Source organism: Ambystoma mexicanum, chromosome 1p (assembly GCF_040938575.1).
Source record: "Ambystoma mexicanum isolate Mex_15411 chromosome 1p, UKY_AmexF1_1, whole genome shotgun sequence".
Lineage (NCBI taxonomy): Eukaryota > Metazoa > Chordata > Amphibia > Caudata > Ambystomatidae > Ambystoma > Ambystoma mexicanum.
The window spans coordinates 792,238,711-792,259,597 of record NC_090921.1 but is presented as its reverse complement, the minus strand read 5'-3'; the positions used below and the strand labels follow the sequence as shown (position 1 = coordinate 792,259,597).

Here is a 20,887-nt window from a genome sequence, read left to right as displayed (position 1 = left end):
GGAGGGAGATTGGTCTATAAGAGCGGCAGTCTGCTGGGTCTTTCCCCTCCTTCGGGATCACCGTGATTAACGCTTTGCCAAATGACAGGGGCGCACTCCCTGTCTTCATTATATTTGAGAATAGGCCTGCTAAAAAACCCACCAGTAAACCCGAGAAGGCCTTGTAAAAGCCTGCGGTAAATCCATCTTCCCCCGGGGCCCTGCCCAGCTTCAGCCCAGATATTGCTTTCAGCACCTCCTCCTCTGTTATCGGAGTGTCGAGGGCCACAGATTCAGGCGTTCCAAGAATTGGGAGGGTGACCCCATCGAGGTATACCTCCTGTGCTTCCCTATCCACTTCCCCCTCCCTCTCATATAGGGTCTCATAGAAACTAGCGAATTTCTCTGCTATGCCTTCCGGGTCTGTACTCTCCCCCTCTGCATCGTTCCCAATTCTTTGCACCCACCTGTCCGCTCTTTGGCCTCGGAGTTTGGCTGTCAGCATGGCATCGGCCTTGTTGCCCTTTTCATAGTACCTCTGACGCAGGTGTTGGAGTCCCGCTACAATTTTGCCCAACTCTAATTCCCTGAGTTCCTGTCTCTTCTCTCTCGCCAAGCCCAGATCTCTCTCTTTCTCTCCTTCCTCCTTCCCCCGACCTTTCCAGGGAGAGTATCTCTGACCTTAACCTATGTGATAGGAGGGTCCTCACCCTCTTTTTGGAGGCTCCTTCACTTATCAGCCTACCCCTCCAGGTTTCCTTCACCGCCTCCCATACCATTTCCTGATCCACTTCTCCCGTATTATTTAGCTCGAAGAATTCTCTGATTACTGTTGACATTTCCTCTCTAAAGACGGCGTCCCTCAGTAGGAAATCGTTACATTTCCATAAGGATTCCCTAGCTTTCAGACCTGAGATGCTGACGTCTGACCAGACCATATTGTGGTCTGATGAACTGATGGGGCGAATCTCGCATGCGTCTATTCTGCTCATGCACTGGTGTCCTGTGAACAGATAATCTATCCTCGTCCTGGTTCCATGGGCTGCTGAGTAAAAGGTGTATCCCTTTGCCCTTGGGTGACGTTCCCTCCAAATGTCCACCAGCCCCTTTTCCCACATCAGGTCCCGGAGCCCCCATTCTGGACTTCCCCCTATGCTGCCTGGCTGAGTGATCCTCCCACTATGATCTAAGTCCTGGTCCACCCACATGTTAAAGTCCCCACCCAGTAGCAGGAGCCCTTCCACCTTGAGCATCACCTCTCCCATAACCTCTTGGATGAATTCCTTCTGACCTACATAGGGGCAGTATATGGCTACTAGAGAGATCCTGGAGTTGTGGAGGTTACCGGACACTACCAGAGCCCTCCCATCCTCCCTCTCCCAGCGGGTTACTTCAGTTAGTTTTTGGTGCCTATGAAGCAGGATCCTGACTCCGGCTTTCTTAGTGGTGCTGGACGAGGCTGTATTATTTTAACCGAGCAGCCCAAAGTCACCTTCCTGGACAAATGTCTCCTCTGCTCTCTGTGAGGGGTCAGTAATGCGAGGCGGACAACTGCTTGTGTTTTTCTCAAAATTAAATATTTGATTTAAAAAAGGTTTAAAATACATCTTTGCTAGTGCTGCTCTATCAGGGAATTCTCTACCTGGTCTAAAGGCTAAGGGAATATCTCCTAACATAAACAAATTGCCCCTCACACTAAACAACAAAACATTCAAAAGAAACCATAAGCAAAATAAAAGAGCGAACAACGAATAACCAGTATATTGGATGACCTTCACCTGTCCTTGGTAAATCCCTTCCCCATGATTGTCAAAAATCAACTTCCTAAATGTTCAAAGGAAAAAGAAAGTCTTGAACTAGTTCTTATCAGTTCTTCAACAGGTTCAAAAGAAAAGACACGTTTTAAACCAGTTCTTCTAAGTTCCAAACAAAAGTTCATCAAACAAAAATCCACTGGTAACAGTTCCTCGGCTTTCAGTTGAAAAGATCTCCTTCCAATTCCAGTCAAGAAAATAGCACCAATTGTAATCCTGGATATCCTCTTTCCAAGATTGTTTTTTTCCACAGTTCAACAAATAGATTAACATCTTCTCCTTCTACAACTTTACAAGTGGTTATTGCCTCTGCAGTGTCTTTGGTATAATTGTCAAGATGTTTCTTCTTGGGTTGTTGCTTTCCTCTTGACAACCACCCTTCTACTACTGTTACCGTAGGAACACACAGCTTTCTTTGTTCCACAGTATGCCACTATTTCTGCTTCAACTTTGTGCTCCAGGATTATTAGGGATATAAAGACAAGACACTTCGACCTCTACAGGTAGGCAAGGCACTCTTCTTTTCTATTCTCCAAGTAAAAGGCAGCCTCATTGCCTCTTCTGTCTGCCTTACTGCCCCAGGTATAACCTGCCTCTGCTTCAAGACTGACTTTCTTTCAACTTGAGCAGTCTCAGCATTGCAGATTATTTTCTCAATCTTCTTTACAAGCACCCAGCTCCCTTCCCCAGCCTTGTTCACTCCTTCTTGGTTCCAGTAGCTGCCATGAAGCTGCATTGCCACACTTCCAACTAAAGGTAATAATGTCACACGTGTATCAGAGGACCTTTAACAACTTTGTAGATCAGGTGGATAGATCTAAACAAGTCTTGCTTCACTATAGAAAGGTTGCGCCTCTTGGCTTGGCTAATGCTTGTTCGTTTAGTTAGTACAACAACTTCTGGGTTTAAAGAATAATTGTTCTTAATACTACAAGGTTCAGTCTTCAAAGGAAAAACAGATTTAGGCACACGCGACCACACTTCAAGGTAGATTTTCAACCTTAAAGGACTACAAGTGATTATATTCCCACATAATATCACAGAGATGCTTTCTAACTCCTATCAAGAATCATAATTGGCCACACTCGACCTTCCTTTGATGATGTATATACATGTAACACTTGTGAAAGTCAATATTAAGGTTTTTGGAACATTTTAGCAAGCGTTCCCTCTTTATTTAGGGGCACACGACCACTCAGGCAACATTAAATAGTACAACAATGGAAAATCAGATGCTTTTCTTCTTATGTGAACACTACGGCTTTCACTATTAGTGCACGTGATACATTTCCATTGTTAGAAATACTGTTCACAACGACAAACAGTTTGTACTTGCTTTTACTCTTACAGGAGTTACTTTAGAGCTGGTAACAGTTACCAGCAATGTTTTCTGAGTGAATCTGAACGGCAAACTCCACTCACCGGCTCCAGGTTCTATGGCTTTGGGCACACTGGGATCCACACCCTTCTGTAGCACGAGTGTCTCAAGTCCGACCATGCCAATTGGGAGTCTCCTTGACTCCTCTGTCACTCGGCTTGCTTTCTGCTATAGGCCTCTGGCTTCAGCATGGTCACGGCTCTGCAATCACAGACATTAGACGCACCTGGGAAAACCTTCACTCTCAGCACGTCTTTCTCAGTGTAGCCACGGCAATGCAGGGTTTGAGAACACAGGACCCTCTCAGAACATCCAGCTGAAATCTGCTGTCTACACGCTCCAGTGCCCTTTCTGTGATCACACTTCCTCGTGAATTGCCACTACTACTGTTACTACTGCTAGCCTTCTTGCCAGCCTTCCAGCCCCTGCTCCCTCTTCCTCCCTCTTCTGCTGCAGCCTTTTATGCCTCATAGATGGGGCAATTGTTTTTAGGTGTAAGCCATTAATGTCAGGCCAAATAGCCTTTCTTCTACATCGACATGCTTCTTCAGCCCTCTTCTTTGTCTCAGTCCCTATAGGATTCAAGGACATGTAGTTTACTTAATTTAAGTTAGGTTTTTCTACTTCTTGTGTATTTTCTAAGGGTAGATTTAATTCCCTTAGTACTTTTAACAGAGGGGCTGTAGTTTTTAACTTTGTTTGAGGAACATGATTTAGAGAAGACATCCTTTCCGCCATTCCTTATAGTATACCCTTGGTATTGAGGAGGGCATTTGATTTTAGGGACCAAAACGATTCTGTATTTTAGTATAATATGCTTTGGTGTTAAAACTTTAGGGTTTGGGATTCATTAAAATGACAATAAGCCCTAACCTCTTCTGACATAGTGGTAAGCATCTCCCTGTCAGAGGAAAAATACAGTGTCTCATCCCATTGAATCTCCTCACTACCCTGGGCCCTGTCTCCGCCTAGGTGATTCTCCCACAGTACACCACCTAGAGGGTTGGGATCAGGAAGTATCTGTTTTCCCCTGACCACCTGGGAGGAGACTTTAGGCAGGGTTTGGTGAGGGATCTGCAGGATTATTCACATCTCTTTCTATAATTTATCTGCTCCCAGCCTCTGAGTTATGGACTTCCGTGGGCTATTTGGTTTCTCATCTTCTCTGAATCTGGTCTGCATCAGTGTCTCAGATATAGCCATCGGTAGGATCTTATCTTTCTGTTCTCCTCTGTTTCTCACTGCTCGCAGGGTCTGAGATATAGCCCTCATTGTGTTTAAAAAAAAATCTTCTCCTTCATGATAGCCCACAGTATACTTGTGACTTTCTATCCTCCGATTTTGGTCTCTGTCAGGATTTACAATATAGTCATCAACTTCCTCTCTTTCTCTGCTTCTGGTCTGTTCCAGTGTCTGAAATATACCCCTTATCAGGCACTTGGCTTTCTCTTTCTCTGGGTCTCAGCTCACCATTGTCTGAACCATAGCCCTCTGTAGTCTCCTTATCTTCTATACACCACTGGATCTCATCTCTGCCAGTGCCTGAGATATGGCCACCAGTAGACCCTGGGCCTTCTCTTCCTCTCTCGGCCAGGTCTTGACCAGTGTCTGAGATATAGACCTCAACAGGCTATTGGTCTTCTCTCCAACTCTGGGCCCGATCTCTGCCAGCATCTAGGGCATAACACTGCAGGCTTTTGATTCTCTCTTTATATCTGTGTCTGGTCTCTGATAGTGCCTGAGATATATCCAGGGCTTTAAGTGGGGTAAGAAATCGAGGGGGGGCCCTCATTTGGGGCGTGGCTTGTGGGAGGGGCGACGCCTTAAAAGTATGCAAATCGTAGGGTATACACACAAATATATATGAATGTTATATATTTGTGTGCGTACCTTACTATGGTTTGTGTACTATGCAAGCCATCTTTTTTAAACATAGAAATATGTAACATTTTTCTACGTTTATAAAAGATGGCTTGCAAAGTACACAAACCATAGTAAGGTACGCACACAAATATATAACATTTATATATATTTGTGTGCATACCCTACGGTTTGCCTAGTTTTTAGGCCATCTTTTTTAAACATTTCAGGTTTATAAAAGATGGCTTTGAAAGTACACATTTCAAGCCATCTTTTATAAAGCTTTGACTACGGACAAAATTGTCCGTCGGCAAAGCTTTATAAAAGATGGCTTGAAATGTGTACTTTTCAAGCCATCTTTTATAAACCTCGAAATATGTCGAGGAATCCCCAGGTTCGCCGAGGGTTAAAGACACCTCGGCGACCTGGGGAAACAAAGGGACAGTAACTGCCTCTGGTGACCTCTCGCGCGAGGGCTCACCAGATGCAGTTACTATGACTGACGGAAGTGGCAGCCAGTCACAGCGTCGCTGTGGCTGGCTGCCACTTTTGTCAGCTTGCTTGACTTCATTGCAGGCGCATCTCCCGTCGCGGCTGCGGCCGCGGGCGCGACGGGATAATGCATCCTGCCAATGTTGCGGTAGGACGGGGCCCCGGCAGGGCCCCAGCTCAGTCCCACTTTTTGGAGACTGCCGGGCCAGGCCCCGGCAGGCCCTGGCCCACTTTAAGCACTGGATATATCCCTCAGCAGGCTATTGGTCTTCTCTTCCTTTCTGGGTCTGGTCTCTGCCAGTGTCTGATGTACAGCCCTCAGCGGGCTACTCGCCTTCTCGGTCTCTGGGCCAGGCTTACCATTGTCTGAGATATAGCCCTTAGCAGGCTCATAATCATCTCTCCACCACTGGACCTCATCTCTGCTATTGCCTTTGTTATAACTATGGTCTTCTCTTCCCACCAGGGACGGGCTGCTACCCATCTCTGATATATAGACCTCAACAGGCTCTTGTTCTTCTCTCCAACTCTGAGTCTGAAATCATCCACCATCTAGGAAATAGTACTCAGCACCCAATGGGCCATGCAGGGCAGCAGCATCTTGCTTCCCTAGCATGGCCCATTGGTCAAGCAGGCTGGGGGACTGCATGGCCAAATGTGAGCAGGGGTGCTGCTGCTCCTCCCCTCACATTTACAGGTGGCATTTTGCAGTGCTTGCCCCTCCCCCATGCAAGTAAGGAATCAGGTTGGGCCTCCGCTTGCTTCTTGTCTGCATGGTGTGCGGCAGCCAGAGGGCCTGGGGAGCAGGTTGGAGGCAGCGCAGAGTGCAGAGCTGGAGCAGGTGGGAAATAATGCATTTTTGTATGTGTGTATGCACCCATACGAGTTTGTGTATGTATGTCTGTAAGAATGTATGTAGGTATGCATGCAAGCATGCAACGCGTTGCTTCTGTGTAAGTGTGTATGTGAAGGAGAGTGAAGTTTGACTATTGTGTATGGATTTGAATGTGTGTACGTATAAATGAGTGTAGTGTGAATGCCCTGAGTGGGTGAGTGTTTGAACGCAATAGAAGGGAGAATGTATTATGAGTGACTGACTGCGGATATGGATGGGTATTGATGTGTGTATACTTCTGTGCTTGGTAGTGAGGTTGGGGAAGGGGGCAGAGGAATCAGGGGTAGGATGACATGGCAGTAACAATGTTCTCTTACATTGATTGCTTATTTTACTGGCTTTTTGGGCAATTCACATTTGATTGGCATTCTTACATGGGGTAAAGGGAATACACTGGACAGCCAGCATGAACATTTCCTCATAGTGGCATGGCATGTATAATTGGCAATTTGGGCAAAGTCAAAATGAGAAATGTTTTTACGTGGAGTACTTGCCCAACATTAAAGTAGGCAATATAAATGTTTTATTAGAGGAGATGGCTTGGTTTATTGACATTACAGGCAAAGTCTACTTGATGAGTGTGTTTATGTAGGGAGGGCTACATTGGAACAGCCAGCATGATCATTTTCTTACAATGGTATGGCATGCATTACTGGCATTATGGGCAAAGCCCACATGATAAATGTTCTTTTTTTTTTTTAAACTTTATTTAACAGTTGTGGTATATAACAGTGCAGCAACACGATAATTCAAGCTTGCGTATATCGTGTATAGTCAATACAGTTTTACAACATAACATGTGATAGTTACAGAGCGGAAACATTATTAGGCCTTGCCGGGCTACTGTTAGCTGAGTCCATTTCACTTAGGTATACCCTGAACGGGGCCCAGATGTCCTTCGGTTTACATGGGCTTGGTAGCGTCATCACATAATACTCCTCACATTCATTTACGTACATCAGTTCCTTCAGAAAGTAATTCACCTGTGGTGCCTGTGCACTTTTCCATTTTTGCAGGATACACTTTTTGGCTATCGCCCATGCGATGTTGAAGAGCCTTCTGGTCACCTCAGATCTATTCCCTATATCTCCAAATAGGTATTTTAATGGTGTGAGATCTGCAGGTACCTGCATAACCTCTTCTAGACTTGTCGCCACTTCTCCCCAGAACACCTTTATGTGTGGGCAACTCCAAAACATGTGAAATGAGTCAGCCTGGTCCGCCCCACATTTCTGACATCTGCTTGGGTCGTTTTGTGTGAATTTTGCAATTCTTTGAGTTGTGTAGTGTAACTTATTCAGTATTTTAAATTGGATCAGCCGGAGGCCTGAATTCATGGATACCCTCTTAGTGAGCTCACAGTACCTCTCCCAGGACCCATCGGTGATGGTGGCACCCAGGTCCGTTTCCCAGGAGGTTCTTATCATGTTCACCGTTGGAGTATTGGCTTGTACAATCTTATAGAGTCCCGAAACACTGACTCCCGATCGGGTAGACAGGGCCACCAGGCACGGGTGCAGTGGGGGCTCATCAGGGAACAGGGGCCACCTGGCCTTAAACGCCATTCTCATTCTATAGTATTGCAAAACCATCAATTGATCTCTACCCATCCCCGTTTTGAATTCCTCCACTGTTATGAATTTACCATTAGGGATTATGTCTTTAATTTTGAATTGCCTCTCTGGATCCCATGTTTTTTGTATACCTATATCATACGTGGGGGCTATACCTGGGAAGTTCCAGAACGGGGCCTCTGCGTGGTATGGTGTCTCCAGCCCAATCCTGCGGAAAATCTTGGACCATGCATGTACGGTTGTGCTGACTGGGTCAAATGGGCATTCATCCTTATGTTTGTTCTTAAAGATGATGGACCTCAGGTGGGTTGGGTGTGCTGCATGTTGTTCTAAACAAATATGGGGCGAGGTGTCCTGCTCGTCATACCAGTGTTTAACAAACTGGGCCTGTGCCACCAGGTAGTATAATTCAAAGTCTGGTGCTGCTATTCCCCCTTTGTTATAAGGTTCGACCATCTTTTCCCACTTCATCCTGACCGCCCCTCCGCTCCAGACGAACTCCACTGCCATGGACCTGAGTTTATCAAAGAATTGCCTACCAGGCCAGATCAGGACATTTGCAAATATGTACAACAACTTGGGGAGTATGACCATTTTCAGCACAGCTACCCGGCCAATAAGAGAGATGGGAAGTTTAGCCCAAAAACGAAGTTTAGCGGCCATTGTGTCTAAAAGTGAATCATGGTTATTCAAAAGTAGGGAGGCTTTGTTTCCCGATACCATCACACCCAGGTACCTTATCCCGTCAGGGGACCATTTTAAACTGTGTGTATTTGTCGGACATCTGGTGGCCGGGCTTAAGGGAAAGATCTCTGACTTGGAGCGGTTGGTTTTGTATCCCGAATATTCTGCAAATTCATGTACTGTTTCCAACACAGGCCCCAGTTGCGTGTCTGGTTCTCGGACATATAATGGGGCATCATCTGCATATAGGGAAATGGATTGGGTCAAGCCCGACATCCGTATGCCCCTCTGATTTTGATGTTCTCTTATTGACGCTGCCACCGGTTCCACAGTGAGAGCGAACAATATCGGGGAAAACGGGCAGCCCTGTCTTGTGCCCCTTCCCAGCTCGAACCATTCTGACATGGTGTGATTAGTCAATACCCTAGCCCCAGGATTAGTATATATTAGCTTAGCGCTCTGACAGAAGTATGGGGCTAGTCCAAATTTCTCGAGCACCTTAAACGGGTAGTTCCACCACAACGAATCAAATGCCTTTTCGGCATCCAGCGACACAGCCACTGCCTGGGCCTCTGGCTTAATCTGAGCCATGATACCAACCAACCTACGGAGATTCAGAGCCGTGGACCTGGTAGGAATAAACCCGCACTGGTCCGGATGCACCAGCTGGGGCATATGGGGTAGGAGTCTCATAGCCAAGATCTTAGCAAAAATGTTTGCGTCGCAATTTATGAGGGATAAATTATGAGGGCCTGCATCTCGTTTGATGGGCGTCTGGGTTTAAGGAGCACCGTTATTATAGCCTCTCTCATGGACGGCGGGAGCGTCCCCGATTCCAGGGCCTCCTCCCACACGGACAGGAGCACCGGGGCCAACTCTTCACTAAGTTCTTTGTATAGTTCAGCCCCCAGGCCATCTCAGCTGGGTGCTTTCCCGTTAGCTAGTGATTTTATCGCTTCCTCTATTTCATCGACCGTTATGGCCTGATCAAGCAACAGTTTATGTTCTGTTGACAATCTCGGGAGCGTGATATTATCCAACCTCCAGTGGTGTTTTCAGATCGTGGTTGGCATAAAGATCTGTATAGAATTGGGTGAATTCTTTATTTATACCTTCCTCATTTGTTGTTACCGTGCCATCCACCGCCATTATACTAGAAATTCTGGTATGGTATCTTTCGGCCTTCAACAAGTTGGCTAGAATATGACCTGCTCTGTTCCCCTCGCCATATCTGCGCGCCCTAACTGGGGTTGCCATGTACAGCAGCTCTCTAGTGGCCAGTCTGTTGAATTCTTGTAAATTATTGTTAATGTCTGCCAGGACATTATCTTTATGTGCGGTCGTATATTGCATTTCCAGTTCGCCCAGCCGTCATTCTATTTCCGCCAATTCCACCCTAACTGCCCTCAGTAGCCCTGTGGACTTGGAGATCAATATCCCCCTCATCCAAACCTTAAACGCCTCCCATAGGGTTGCGCTTCTATTCACTGATTCCTTGTTTGTTTCAAGGAAGACGTCCACCTCTACGTGTATCGCTTCTGCCACCGTGGGATCCCTCAGAATATCGGGTGGCATACGCCATCTCCTGGCTGGGGGCTTTATATTTTCCAGTGTTATGTCTAGAAGGATAGGGGAGTGGTCCGATAGAGTAGGGGGGAGCATCTCACTGCTGTCCACCTGGCTCATAAGGGACGCAGATATCAGCCAGTAATCTATGCGGGACTCTGTATCATGCACTGAGGAATAGAAGGAGTATTGTCTTTTATGGGGTTGAAGAGTTCTCCAAGCGTCCACTAGTGTGAGTTGCGATAGGATGTGGTGTAGGACAATAGTGGTTTTGGTGGGGATTCTGTGTCTGGAGGTGGAGCGGTCCAGTGTGTCATTTAGAATGGCGTTAAAGTCCCCCCCCATACCACACGTTCACCACCAGTGAAGCCCATCTCTTGTATGACACTCGTGTAGAAGTCTGGATCATCAATTTTTGGGCCATATGTGTTCACCAATACAAATTCTCCCCCTGCTATGTTTCCCCACACTATCACATATCGACCTAGTGGGTCTATCTTACTTTTTTATGTTGAAACCCAACTGAGGGGTGGACCAGGGTGATCACTCCTCTCCCCTGTGAAGAGCATTCAGTATAGTATCTTTGTAGGCTCCATCTTTTCAAAAGCTCAGTGTTAACTTTCTGCAGCGCATGTGTTTCTTGTAGCATTACTATCTGGGGGTGATGTTGACTGACATAGGTCCCCACCTTTTTTAACTTGGTCCGATTGTTCAGGCCACGTATGTTCCATGTAAGGAGCTTTAGCCTCCTCCCTCGGGCCGTCACATTAGGATTAGCCATGTCTGTATACCCACATCACTCTCCAAATCTCACTGTTTCTCATAAAAGTTTCCTGCACTGTCACCACAGTTTTTGAAAACTTGTAGGACTCTTCCAACTGAGTCCCAACATTCCAACTCTCCCCAGTTACTCCCACATCGCTCAACGGAGCTAAACATCCTGCAATATTTTAATCCCCCACCCACATCATCAACCCCAACTTGACAATGCTGCCCCGCAATAAACATTCCCTTAAACAGGTGGAACTTTCCTGAGGGTCACTAGTTGCAGCCATCTGGCGCGCTCTAGACTGAGGCTCACAGCCCAGAAACCAACAGCCTTTGTTCAGTTCGTCTCCGTTGCATAACTTCCAATTTTTTTTTCGGGTGGCAGGTGGTCGAGCCTTAACCCCACTCTTCACTCTGTTGGGTCTCGTCTCTCACCCCTCGGTTGTGAATTCGCATTTTGGTTCGCCACTCGGTCTCCTGGGGGTAATGGGATGGAAGTCTCTACATATGACATGGCATCTGTGGGGTTCTCAAAGAAGTGGGCCCGACCCCCATGTTGTATTCTCATTTTCGCCGGGAAGATGAGGGCATAGGGCACATTTTGCATGCGTAGCTGTCTTTTCACTCCTTTGCATTTGCACGTTGGTCGAGAAGTCTGGTTATATATGAATTTGGTTCTCTTCGTAATATAAAGTTCCTTTTTCTCTCGACAGCCGGAGTATAGTGTCTCTGTCCCTGTAATTAAGGAGGCGCGCAATTGTAGTTCGAGGTGGAGCTCCTGGTTTTGGGTGCGGTGCTAGGGTGCGGTGGGCTCTTTCAATCATAAAGTGATCCGAGAAGGAGTCGGCACCTAGGATGTCTTTCAACAGGGACTCCACTTGTCTCTCCATTGGACCCTTGCCAAAATTTTCTGATATCCCAACAATCCGGATGATGTTTCTCCGGGATCTCGATTCAAGGACCTCACACTTGTTTTGAGTTTTGTGTAATTCTGTTTGGAGGTGAACAATATCTCGACTGTGTTGTGATATCGTATCCTCGCTTGCACTTATCCTGTTTTCTGCCTCTGTAATACCCGCGCTTTCTTTTTCCAAATGTGCCTTCAGGGATCCGATCGTCGCCACTATGTCATCCAGTTTTACGTTCACAGCCATGAATCCGTTCTGTACCAGCATTGCTAGGCATTCCACTGGGTCAGTCTCCTGCCCATCAGATATCGGTGGTTCCCCCCCAGTCGCCCCTTGCGGTTGTGAGCTGGTGAAGGTGTCCATTGGGCCAATCTTTTTCCCACCTGCCCCCTTCCTCTCGGTGCGGCCCATGTGTTACGGCTTCCAAAAAAGGATGGACTGTGTTCTCCCACGTATTGTTGCCCAGAGCCCCACTATGTGGCACAGGTTTGGAGAGGGGGTATTCCTTTATGTATCCGTCCTTACCATCTGGTGCACAACCAATGTACAGGAATTAATTTCGCAATCCTGCGCCGGTGGGAACCCCCACAACCACCACTCCGGATCCTATGTTGAAGGGCTTCGTCAGGGGGTCCAGCTGCGCTCAGGAGTAACACGGAAGTTCTGCTGCGCCCGCACAGTCTAGGGCCTGTGGTCACGGGTGATTATTGCACACTTAAAGATATATGTCTCTTCACCTGGGTATGTTTTAATGGGCCTCTATGGTGCGCTGATATAACCCAAGGTGCTGTGGGGCTGTGGCCGCCGTCTCCCTTTCAAGGTTTATTGCCCCCGTGTCCGTGAGGGCGAAGTTTAGTGGGCCCAGTTCGCAGTTATGGTGCACAATGCAGGGCCCCTCTTTGTTGCGGCTACATCAATCCGCTTCCCTATCCTTTAGCGCGGAGCTCTCCCCCACAGCCCGCAGTCACTTACTTGATGGATGTGGGGGGGCGGGCTCCGGCCCCACTCGCTCCCGGGGCCGCGTTCACCGGCGAAGGCCGCGGCCAGCTGCAAGCTCCGCCGCAAGGAGCCGCGGGTCGGGGGCTGGGTCAAACAGCAGCTGCAGCCCCCCCGGCAGGGGAGCAGGACACGGCCTCCACGGAGCCACGGATAGTACTGCAAAGAGCCGCAGGGCGGGAGCGGGGCCGAGTAGCTGCCGCGTCTCAGCGGCCGAGAGGCAGCCCACAGCCTCCGAGCCCTTTCTCCCGCTCCCGCAGGCTCCCGTCTCCCCTCACGGGTCTCGAGGAGCGGTCGTAGGCGAGGCCGCAGTTGTTTCCGGGCGGGCAGTCACTCGGCTTACTTCTTCTTCGTGGCCAGGATGTTGTGAGTTGCATGGCGCTCCTCCCCCACCTCGGTTCGCCGTTGGGCGTCCACAGAGCCCACAGGCGGCCCCGTAGGCCTCCACCAGTCGCTGAAACCGCAGATCAGGATATCTCTGCACCTCGGTCCCAGTTTTTTACAGTATTTCCCCAGTATGTGCGCTGGAGCCTCTGCCACCCAAATGTAGCTTCCAGTAGAGCCTGGGACGCTCCTGACAGGATTTATTTGTAGAAAGGATTGCATCCGAGCTGGAGCTCTTGCACTAGGCGGCCATCTCTGATGTGCGCAACAGCGCCCCCCACATGATAAATGTTCTTACGTGGAGCACTGGTCTACATTACAGCAGCAAGTGTAGATGTTTTCTTAGAGTGGCTTGGCTTGTTTTGCCTTCATTCTAGGCAAAACCAACTTGATGAGTGTTCGTAAGTGGGGGATAGGACCACATTGGGGCAGCTAGCATGACCATTTCTTTATAATGGCATGGCAAGCATTACTGGTATTGTTGGAAAAGCAAACACAAAAATTAAAAATTCTCTTATGTGGAGTATTGGCCTACAGTGGAGCAGCCAGTATGGAAGGTTTCTTAGTGTGCTGTGGCTTGTTTTACCGGTATTATAGGCATAGCCAACTTGATAAGTGTTCTTTCATGGAGTGTGAGTATGAAGGGGGAAGCCAACATAGATATTTTCTTATGGCAGAATGCACGTTTTACTAGCATTATGGTCAAAGCCAACTAGATGAGAAATCGTACATGGAATACTGGCCTACCTTGCACCAGCCAGTATGTACATGTTCTTAGAATGGCATGGCTTGTTTTACTGGCATTATGGGCAAATCCATTTTGATGAGTGTTCCTACAAGGAAAACTCACCTACGTTGGTGCAGCCAGTAAAGACGCTTTTATATAGTGGTATGGCATATTTTATTGACATTATGGGCAAACCAAACTTGATGCATGTTCTTATGTGGGGAGAGGGCTACTTTGGGGCAACCAGCAGTAGTTTTCTTAAGTGGCATTTGTAACTCCATTATGGCCAAAGCCAATATGATTAATGTTGTTACATGGAATATTGGCCTATGTGGGAGCAGCCAGTGTAGATGTTTTCTTAGAGTGGCACAGCTTTTTCTACTGGCATTATGGACAAAACCAACTTGATTAGTGTTATTACGTGAGGATGAGAGGGAGGAACTACATTGGGGCAGTCAGTCAGGGTGTTTCTGTACAGTGGCATAGCATATTTTACTGGTAACATTGGCAAAGCCAACACGAGGAGTGTTGTTATGTGGCTATATTAATGAAATGGCCACTGCACACAGGACTACAGGGATGAGCAGGGCTTCTAAGCTCTTACTCAGCCCCCACACTACTGCTAGAACAGCAGTGATCACATTCATAAAGGTGAAACAGACATAGCATGAATGGTATACCTCGTTCACCTTTTTAATGTAGCATGGGCTGAGGGCAGGCAACACTCCTCAAGAGAGCCCTAAACCAGCAGGGAAGAACCCAAAACAACCCCTTAGGGGACAAGGACATCTGTTCCTGTTAGGAAATTCCTAAACCACACAGCCTAGTAGCATACATGGGGTGAATTGCTATAAAGGCTAATGTACCATATACCTGTTAGGCTGAAGGTAATGCTGCAACCTACCAACATGGTCGAAATGAGAATTTCTCTTTAAGTGGTCATGCATACTTAACTGGGATGAGTGGAGGAAGTTGGAGAAGCAGAGACTATCCTTCGCTGGGGAAGCTCCCTGACCTCAGCACGCCTGGAGAAGGGAGACCAGAGAACAGTTGCGCAGCCTGCAACTTTTGAAGAGTGCTGAATGCCCGAGTGAGACACTGGAGACCCGGGACATTCAACAATTGGAGAACCATTGTACTGTAGAAAAGCAGAGTCCTGCTGCAGGTGGTGGTGAGACCACATCCTTACCGTAGTTAGCAGGACACCCAACCAAAGACGCCAAGGCCATCCGAGAAGGTAAATGGAAGCGTGAGCAGATTCCACGCGGTAAAGCCCATGTACGGTATAAGGGCAGCTGAGAACGGGTGACCTACGAGCATGCAAAACAAAAGAATCACTGGGAATGCAAGCAGCTTCCCGATCACCCACTACACATACGCAGGACAGCCGGAGAAGAGGACACGATGAATAGAAGGAAGGAGAAACCCAGTACCGGAGAAGAGCAAGAAGAGCACCCGAGCGAGCGCAGGAGCCTGCAGTGTTTCCCAGTCTGTAGAGAGGTAACAGAAAGAACGGGAGAACCGTGAGGTCGCCAGGGCAATGGAAGACGAAAAGAGGAATTCATTGCAGTGCTCACAAAGAGTTACTTAATATAAACCTATGTAACTGGAACTTTATAAAGCTGAGAATGAGGGAATTGAATAATCCTTGATGGGAAATCTATGAAGGTTCAAAACCAGAACTTAATAACAAAGGGAAAATACTATATGAGCAACAAGCTTCAAAGATAAGAAATTGTGACATAAAGTCTGGTAACAGAGGAGGACAGACAGGTTTGTCAAGTACAGAAAATGCTGATAAAGAGAGAATCCATATGTGGGGAAATATCAAGTTGGCAGAAACCACAGCCAAGCTGAGAGAACCTGGATCAATACATTCTGCTAGATAAACAACAATTATTTTTTTTAAAAACATTTATAAAGCGCACAGCAGCCTTCTGGCATTGTGGTGCTGTTACAAGAATACTTGCTTAGTTACATTACAAGAATACTTTGTTAGTTACATTACAAGAATACTTTCTTAGATGCAGTACAAGAATACTTAGTTACATTACAAAAAGCTCTTTTAAAGACATTGATATAAAGAAGCTGTCGGAAAAGACAGGAGAATCAAGCCAATCTCCTGGAACTGTTTAAGTTTAGTTTCTTAGTGGTAGGGTCAGGGTAAAACTAGATTTGGACGGAGGACTTTTTTTCTTTGGGACTTCCTGACGACAGACGAGCACAATTAGTTCCTTAGATATTCTGGGAAACCCCTTTAGAATAGGGAAAGCTAGGCTGTTCTCTTAGCATTTAAATAAAAGTAGTTTGGAAATGACCTCGAAGAGTCAGACTGCTTCTTCTGACCAACCCCAGTACCAAAATAACATAAATGTTCAATAAAGGTTCTATAAAAAGAAGACTAACTAAACTAAAAGATCAGACAAAATATTAAAAACACTAACAATCCACCCCTGTAAGAAATACACAATGCAGACTTTGGGAGAAAGAGACACTCTTTTCAGATCAGGGGTCTGCGGGTAAACACTCTTGCAGAAAAGTCAAACAAGTTCCATAAAATGTTGTTTAACGAGGGATCTTAAATTTCACTAGGGCCCATAGAACAAGGCTCAGGGGACAGACCCACCATAAGGTCGCTTATTGTCTTTTTTCAGGTCGAGTCAGGTTTCTGGGTGCTTTCTAGAATGTCGAATCAAGTTCAAGATGGTCGAGCTGATTGAACAGGATTCAGCAACATGGCGCAGTTAAACAAGCGATAATGGCTCGACACTCAAAGAAGATTGGGACAAGCAGGGATTTTCAAATCCACGTGCTTTGAAGGATCAACTGGGATGTGTGAAAGCTGTGATTCAACTTTAGTGGTGAGCTGGCTTAACTGAGTCCAATGACGCAATGCTGTTCAGCAAGCAGCAAAAGCTCGAGGCTGGAAGAAGCTTGGGACAGGCAGTCAATGTTTGGGTCAGCAGAGCTTCAGAAGGTGCTTGCAGAGTGTCAAAAGCAGCTCCTTTGGATATTGGCAGTGGCTCAAAGTTGTGTGGAGCACTCACAGTGGCTAGAATCAGCTTGAAATTGCACAGAGCTTCCTGTGGTCCTTGGGTTGTTGTGTGACCCTCCAAAGTGTCTCTTAGGAAAGGTAAATCCGTCCTCTGCTCTTCCTATCCAGGATGGTTGCCAGGGGCACTTGTTGGGCTTGCGACTGTAGTACTCAGCAGTCCTGAGTACCAGTACCTAGTAGCAGTCATGCCCAACAGCAAGTTGTGCAAATGTTTCTAAATAGCAGTTAGGGTCTGCATCCATCTTGGAAGTGTTTACCTTCACCCCAATTGTTGGGGTATTTAGGGAGTCTTTCCCCCAACAAGATTCCAGTAAGAATTTGTAAGAGGTTTCAAGAAGATGGTTTATGAAGATGAATTAAAAAATAATAATTTAAGGAAGTGGGTCTCACCCCCATTTATAGCCACTTTTCCACAGTGGATTGGTCCATTTAAAGCCTTCTGTAAGCGGCCAACCTTTGCAGTTGTAACAAGGGTACATTCTTGTAATGTCAGCTTCTAGAGTGCACCTTTGAAGAACAGACTCACCGTAGACACACAGAGAAAGATGATAGTGCAGTTCAAGCCTCTTGGCAAAACCACACCTCATCAAACTAGAGTTGTAATCTCCCCAAAAGCCAAAACCACCTTCAGAAAACCTCTATAGATGGACAGCACAGAGTTCATTTGGAGGCAAAGTTCAAGGATACAAGTGAGAACCTTTTAGTGACCGGTCCAAGGGATATAGCCCCATTTGTTCCCACCCTACCCCTTAGGGACTTCAAGAAGGGTCGACCTATCAGTATGGGTGGTTATAGCTGGTGGCCACACTACTGGAGTCAGTTCTTGGCCAGTAACAGGATCTTGCTGGACCTCAGAAGGACAAAGACCAAACCGGGGTCAAAGTTCTTTAAACAGGGATATTAGGAAAGCAGAGAAAAAGACCCTACACAAAGAAAGAACAATATATATTGGTAAACTCATGACTCAAGAACTCAAAGGCAGGGTAGGACCCTGGAGAACTGTAACTCTCAGGCAGTGGATAGGAAAAACTGTTCAAGACTAACACACAGAATAGACCTATATATAGGAAAGGCCTGACTCTAACCATACTCATTCAGGGGCAATGTGTCAAATGTTCTGAGAAGAAGGATAGAAGGATTTAAGCAGTGTGTCCAGCAAGGGAGGAGGTGGTGGCGTATACAAGAAGCGTCAGCCTGAGCAATGCTGAGAGGTGATGTAGAGCGGGAGAGCGGGACGCTGTGGACACCAGTGGCAGAGACCGCATATGTCAGGAGCAGTCACCAGAACTAGCTTGAGGTGAGGACCCACTGGTAAGTGGGATGAAAAAAGGTTCAGTGGCATGGAGACGCCAGTGGGAGGGCTGGAGAGGATCCATGGCGCAAAGGCGCTGGGGAGGGCGGGCTGGAGTGGGCCCGGAGCATGGCACAGGGTTCAGAGACGGGAGCAAACACATTGCAAGATGCAACTGCTCTCTCACTCAATCCCTGTGAGCCTGTCTAGGCAGAAGCAAATCAGTGGCACTCTACTCATGGCGCCTTTCACTGCCCAACACAACGGAGCTGGCAAACAACAGTATCGCCTTGGATGACAAGGCTTGCTTGGGGTTCAAGCTTTAAATGAGCAAATCAGTCTGGAAGCTTTGATAGATGTACTAGACTCAGAGAGAAGTGTTCTGCAGGGCTTCAGCCTTTCCAATTTACCAATTATTCCACATCCCATCCCTTGCGTCTGCAGTCTAGAATATGCAGTACGATTCTGGCACCTGAATCACACTCTGGAAGTAGAAGGGTCGGATGCAGATGATGTGAGTACTGAGCGGGCTTCAAAAGGGGATTCATTGTGCAGATCCACTAATCATTTGGCTATGTCCTGTCCAGTTGGGCCCCAACTAGTAGAGAGAGTGTGAGTTAGTAAAGATTTAGGGTGAACACTGGCAAAATAATTGGAACAAATCAGTGGAGGCATGATAGTGCTTGTTATATGCAAATGATGTTGTAGGCAACAGGTCAATCCAGTTGTCCTCAGTGGGATTTATGTAATGCAGATATGCCTCAGTAACTGGTTGACCCATTCTGTTTGCCCATCAGTTCGTGGATGGAATGCAGTGCAGTGTAATACCTGGAGCCCCACCAATTTAGCTAAGACATGCCAGAATCGTCCAATAAATGGATGTCTATTAGCCGTTATTATTTCTTTTATAAGTACATGCAGACATAGGACTTGCTGAACAAAATGGACTGCTGTGAAGTCTGCTGAAGGAAGTGTGTTCAGTGGAACAACATGTCCCATTTTTGTGCATGTAGCTCTGATAGCCAGAGGACGGTTTTTCTCTCTTTGGACAGTAACTCTGCTGTGAAATCCATGGTGATTTTTCACCACGGCCGAGAGGCTTCTTTGAAGGACTGTGATATGCCTGTGGGGGTTTGCACAAAGTGTTCCTTTTGCGCACAGGTAGAACACTTCTGCACGTACTCTGGAAGGTCCCTTTAAAAAAAAAAAAAAAGGTTTATTCATTTATGTGTTATGGCTTGTAATACAAACCTTTCACATAGCATTAGAAAATGGAAGTAGACAAGTAAATATCATAGCATAATAAACAATAGAGTTTGAAATAAATCCATTGTCAAATATTTCTATCGCTACAATAAAATGGTACAATCAAATCACGGCATAGCCTTGGGGCATGGAATCAGTTAGGAAAATGTTGAGCAGAAATCTGATAACTGCTAGAGTTACTGAGATTTGATTGCCTAGTAATATTCTGGAGCACAGTTCAATAATTCCTTATTCATAGAAGGTCCTTCTCCATACGTGGCTAACCAAAGCAGCGTGGCATCATCTCGTATGTTTCTTTGACCCCCCAGATGTCCACTTAGAGAGCAATCATGGCACCAATGTAGAAGTAATCAAACAATAGTCTATAGGCTCCCCTCTGTGAGAACGAACAGAGCTGAATGACCTGTTCTTTGGGAAGGTACCCACTCAAGAGTCTGCAGCCACACTTTAGCACACTGTACCTTTCACAGAAGGGAAATATCCATTTGCATATCAGTCTTTGTCCCGCTCACATGGGCAGTCCAGCACCAAAATGCTATGGCACTTCTCTTCTGGACAAGAGTACCAACAGCAGCCCCATACACGTGTTTCGCCTTGTTGGGCCTCATCAGTGAGGTGGAGCTGTGCCTCTCAGAGCACAGCGAGCAAGGGGTCCACGTCTGGATGACCCTAGGAAACTTAGGGTGACTAAACCTAAGTCCCTTAAACAATCAAAAAATAGTCATAGGTGCCCCTCTGCGAGAATGAACACGGCTAAATTACCTGTTCTTTGGGAAGGTACCCACTCGAGAGTCTGCAGCCACACTTTAGCTCACTGTACCTTTCACAGAAGGGAAATATACATTTGCATATCAGTCTTTGTCCCGCCCACATGGGCAGCCCAGCACCGAAATGCTATGGCACTTCTGTTCTGAACAAGAGTACCAACAGCAACCCCATACACGTGTTTCAGCCTTGTCGGGCCTCATCAGTGAGGTGGAGCTGTGCCTCTCAGAGCACAGCGAGCAAGGGGTCCACGTCTGGATGACCCTAGGAAACTTAGGGTGACTAAACCTAAGTCCCTTAAACAATCAAAAAATAGTCATAGGTGCCCCTCTGCGAGAATGAACACGGCTAAATTACCTGTTCTTTGGGAAGGTACCCACCGGAGAGTCCAAGGAATCATGACACCAATGTAGAAGTAAGGTTGTCCCTCTGCACATAAGTCAATACGTTATCAGGGGTAGGTTTCAGGTTGGAATAGAGTTGCA

General features: G+C 46.8%; 1 protein-coding gene across 5 annotated transcripts in view; it reads right to left on the bottom strand.

Moving 5' to 3' along the window:
• AQP10 (aquaporin 10) overlaps positions 1 to 20,887 on the bottom strand; it is a 299,203-nt gene that overhangs the window by 24,325 nt on the left and 253,991 nt on the right. For 4 of the 5 annotated variants that reach the window (XM_069651915.1, XM_069651880.1, XM_069651888.1 and 1 more), the window contains one exon: positions 5,597 to 19,565. The exons of the other annotated variant lie outside the window; for it this stretch is intronic. In XM_069651915.1, the coding sequence (XP_069508016.1) occupies positions 19,113 to 19,565 (453 nt within the window). In that variant the 3' untranslated portion in view covers positions 5,597 to 19,112. Of the gene's footprint in view, positions 1 to 5,596; positions 19,566 to 20,887 lie in introns of those variants that run through there. 5 annotated transcript variants of the gene reach the window in all.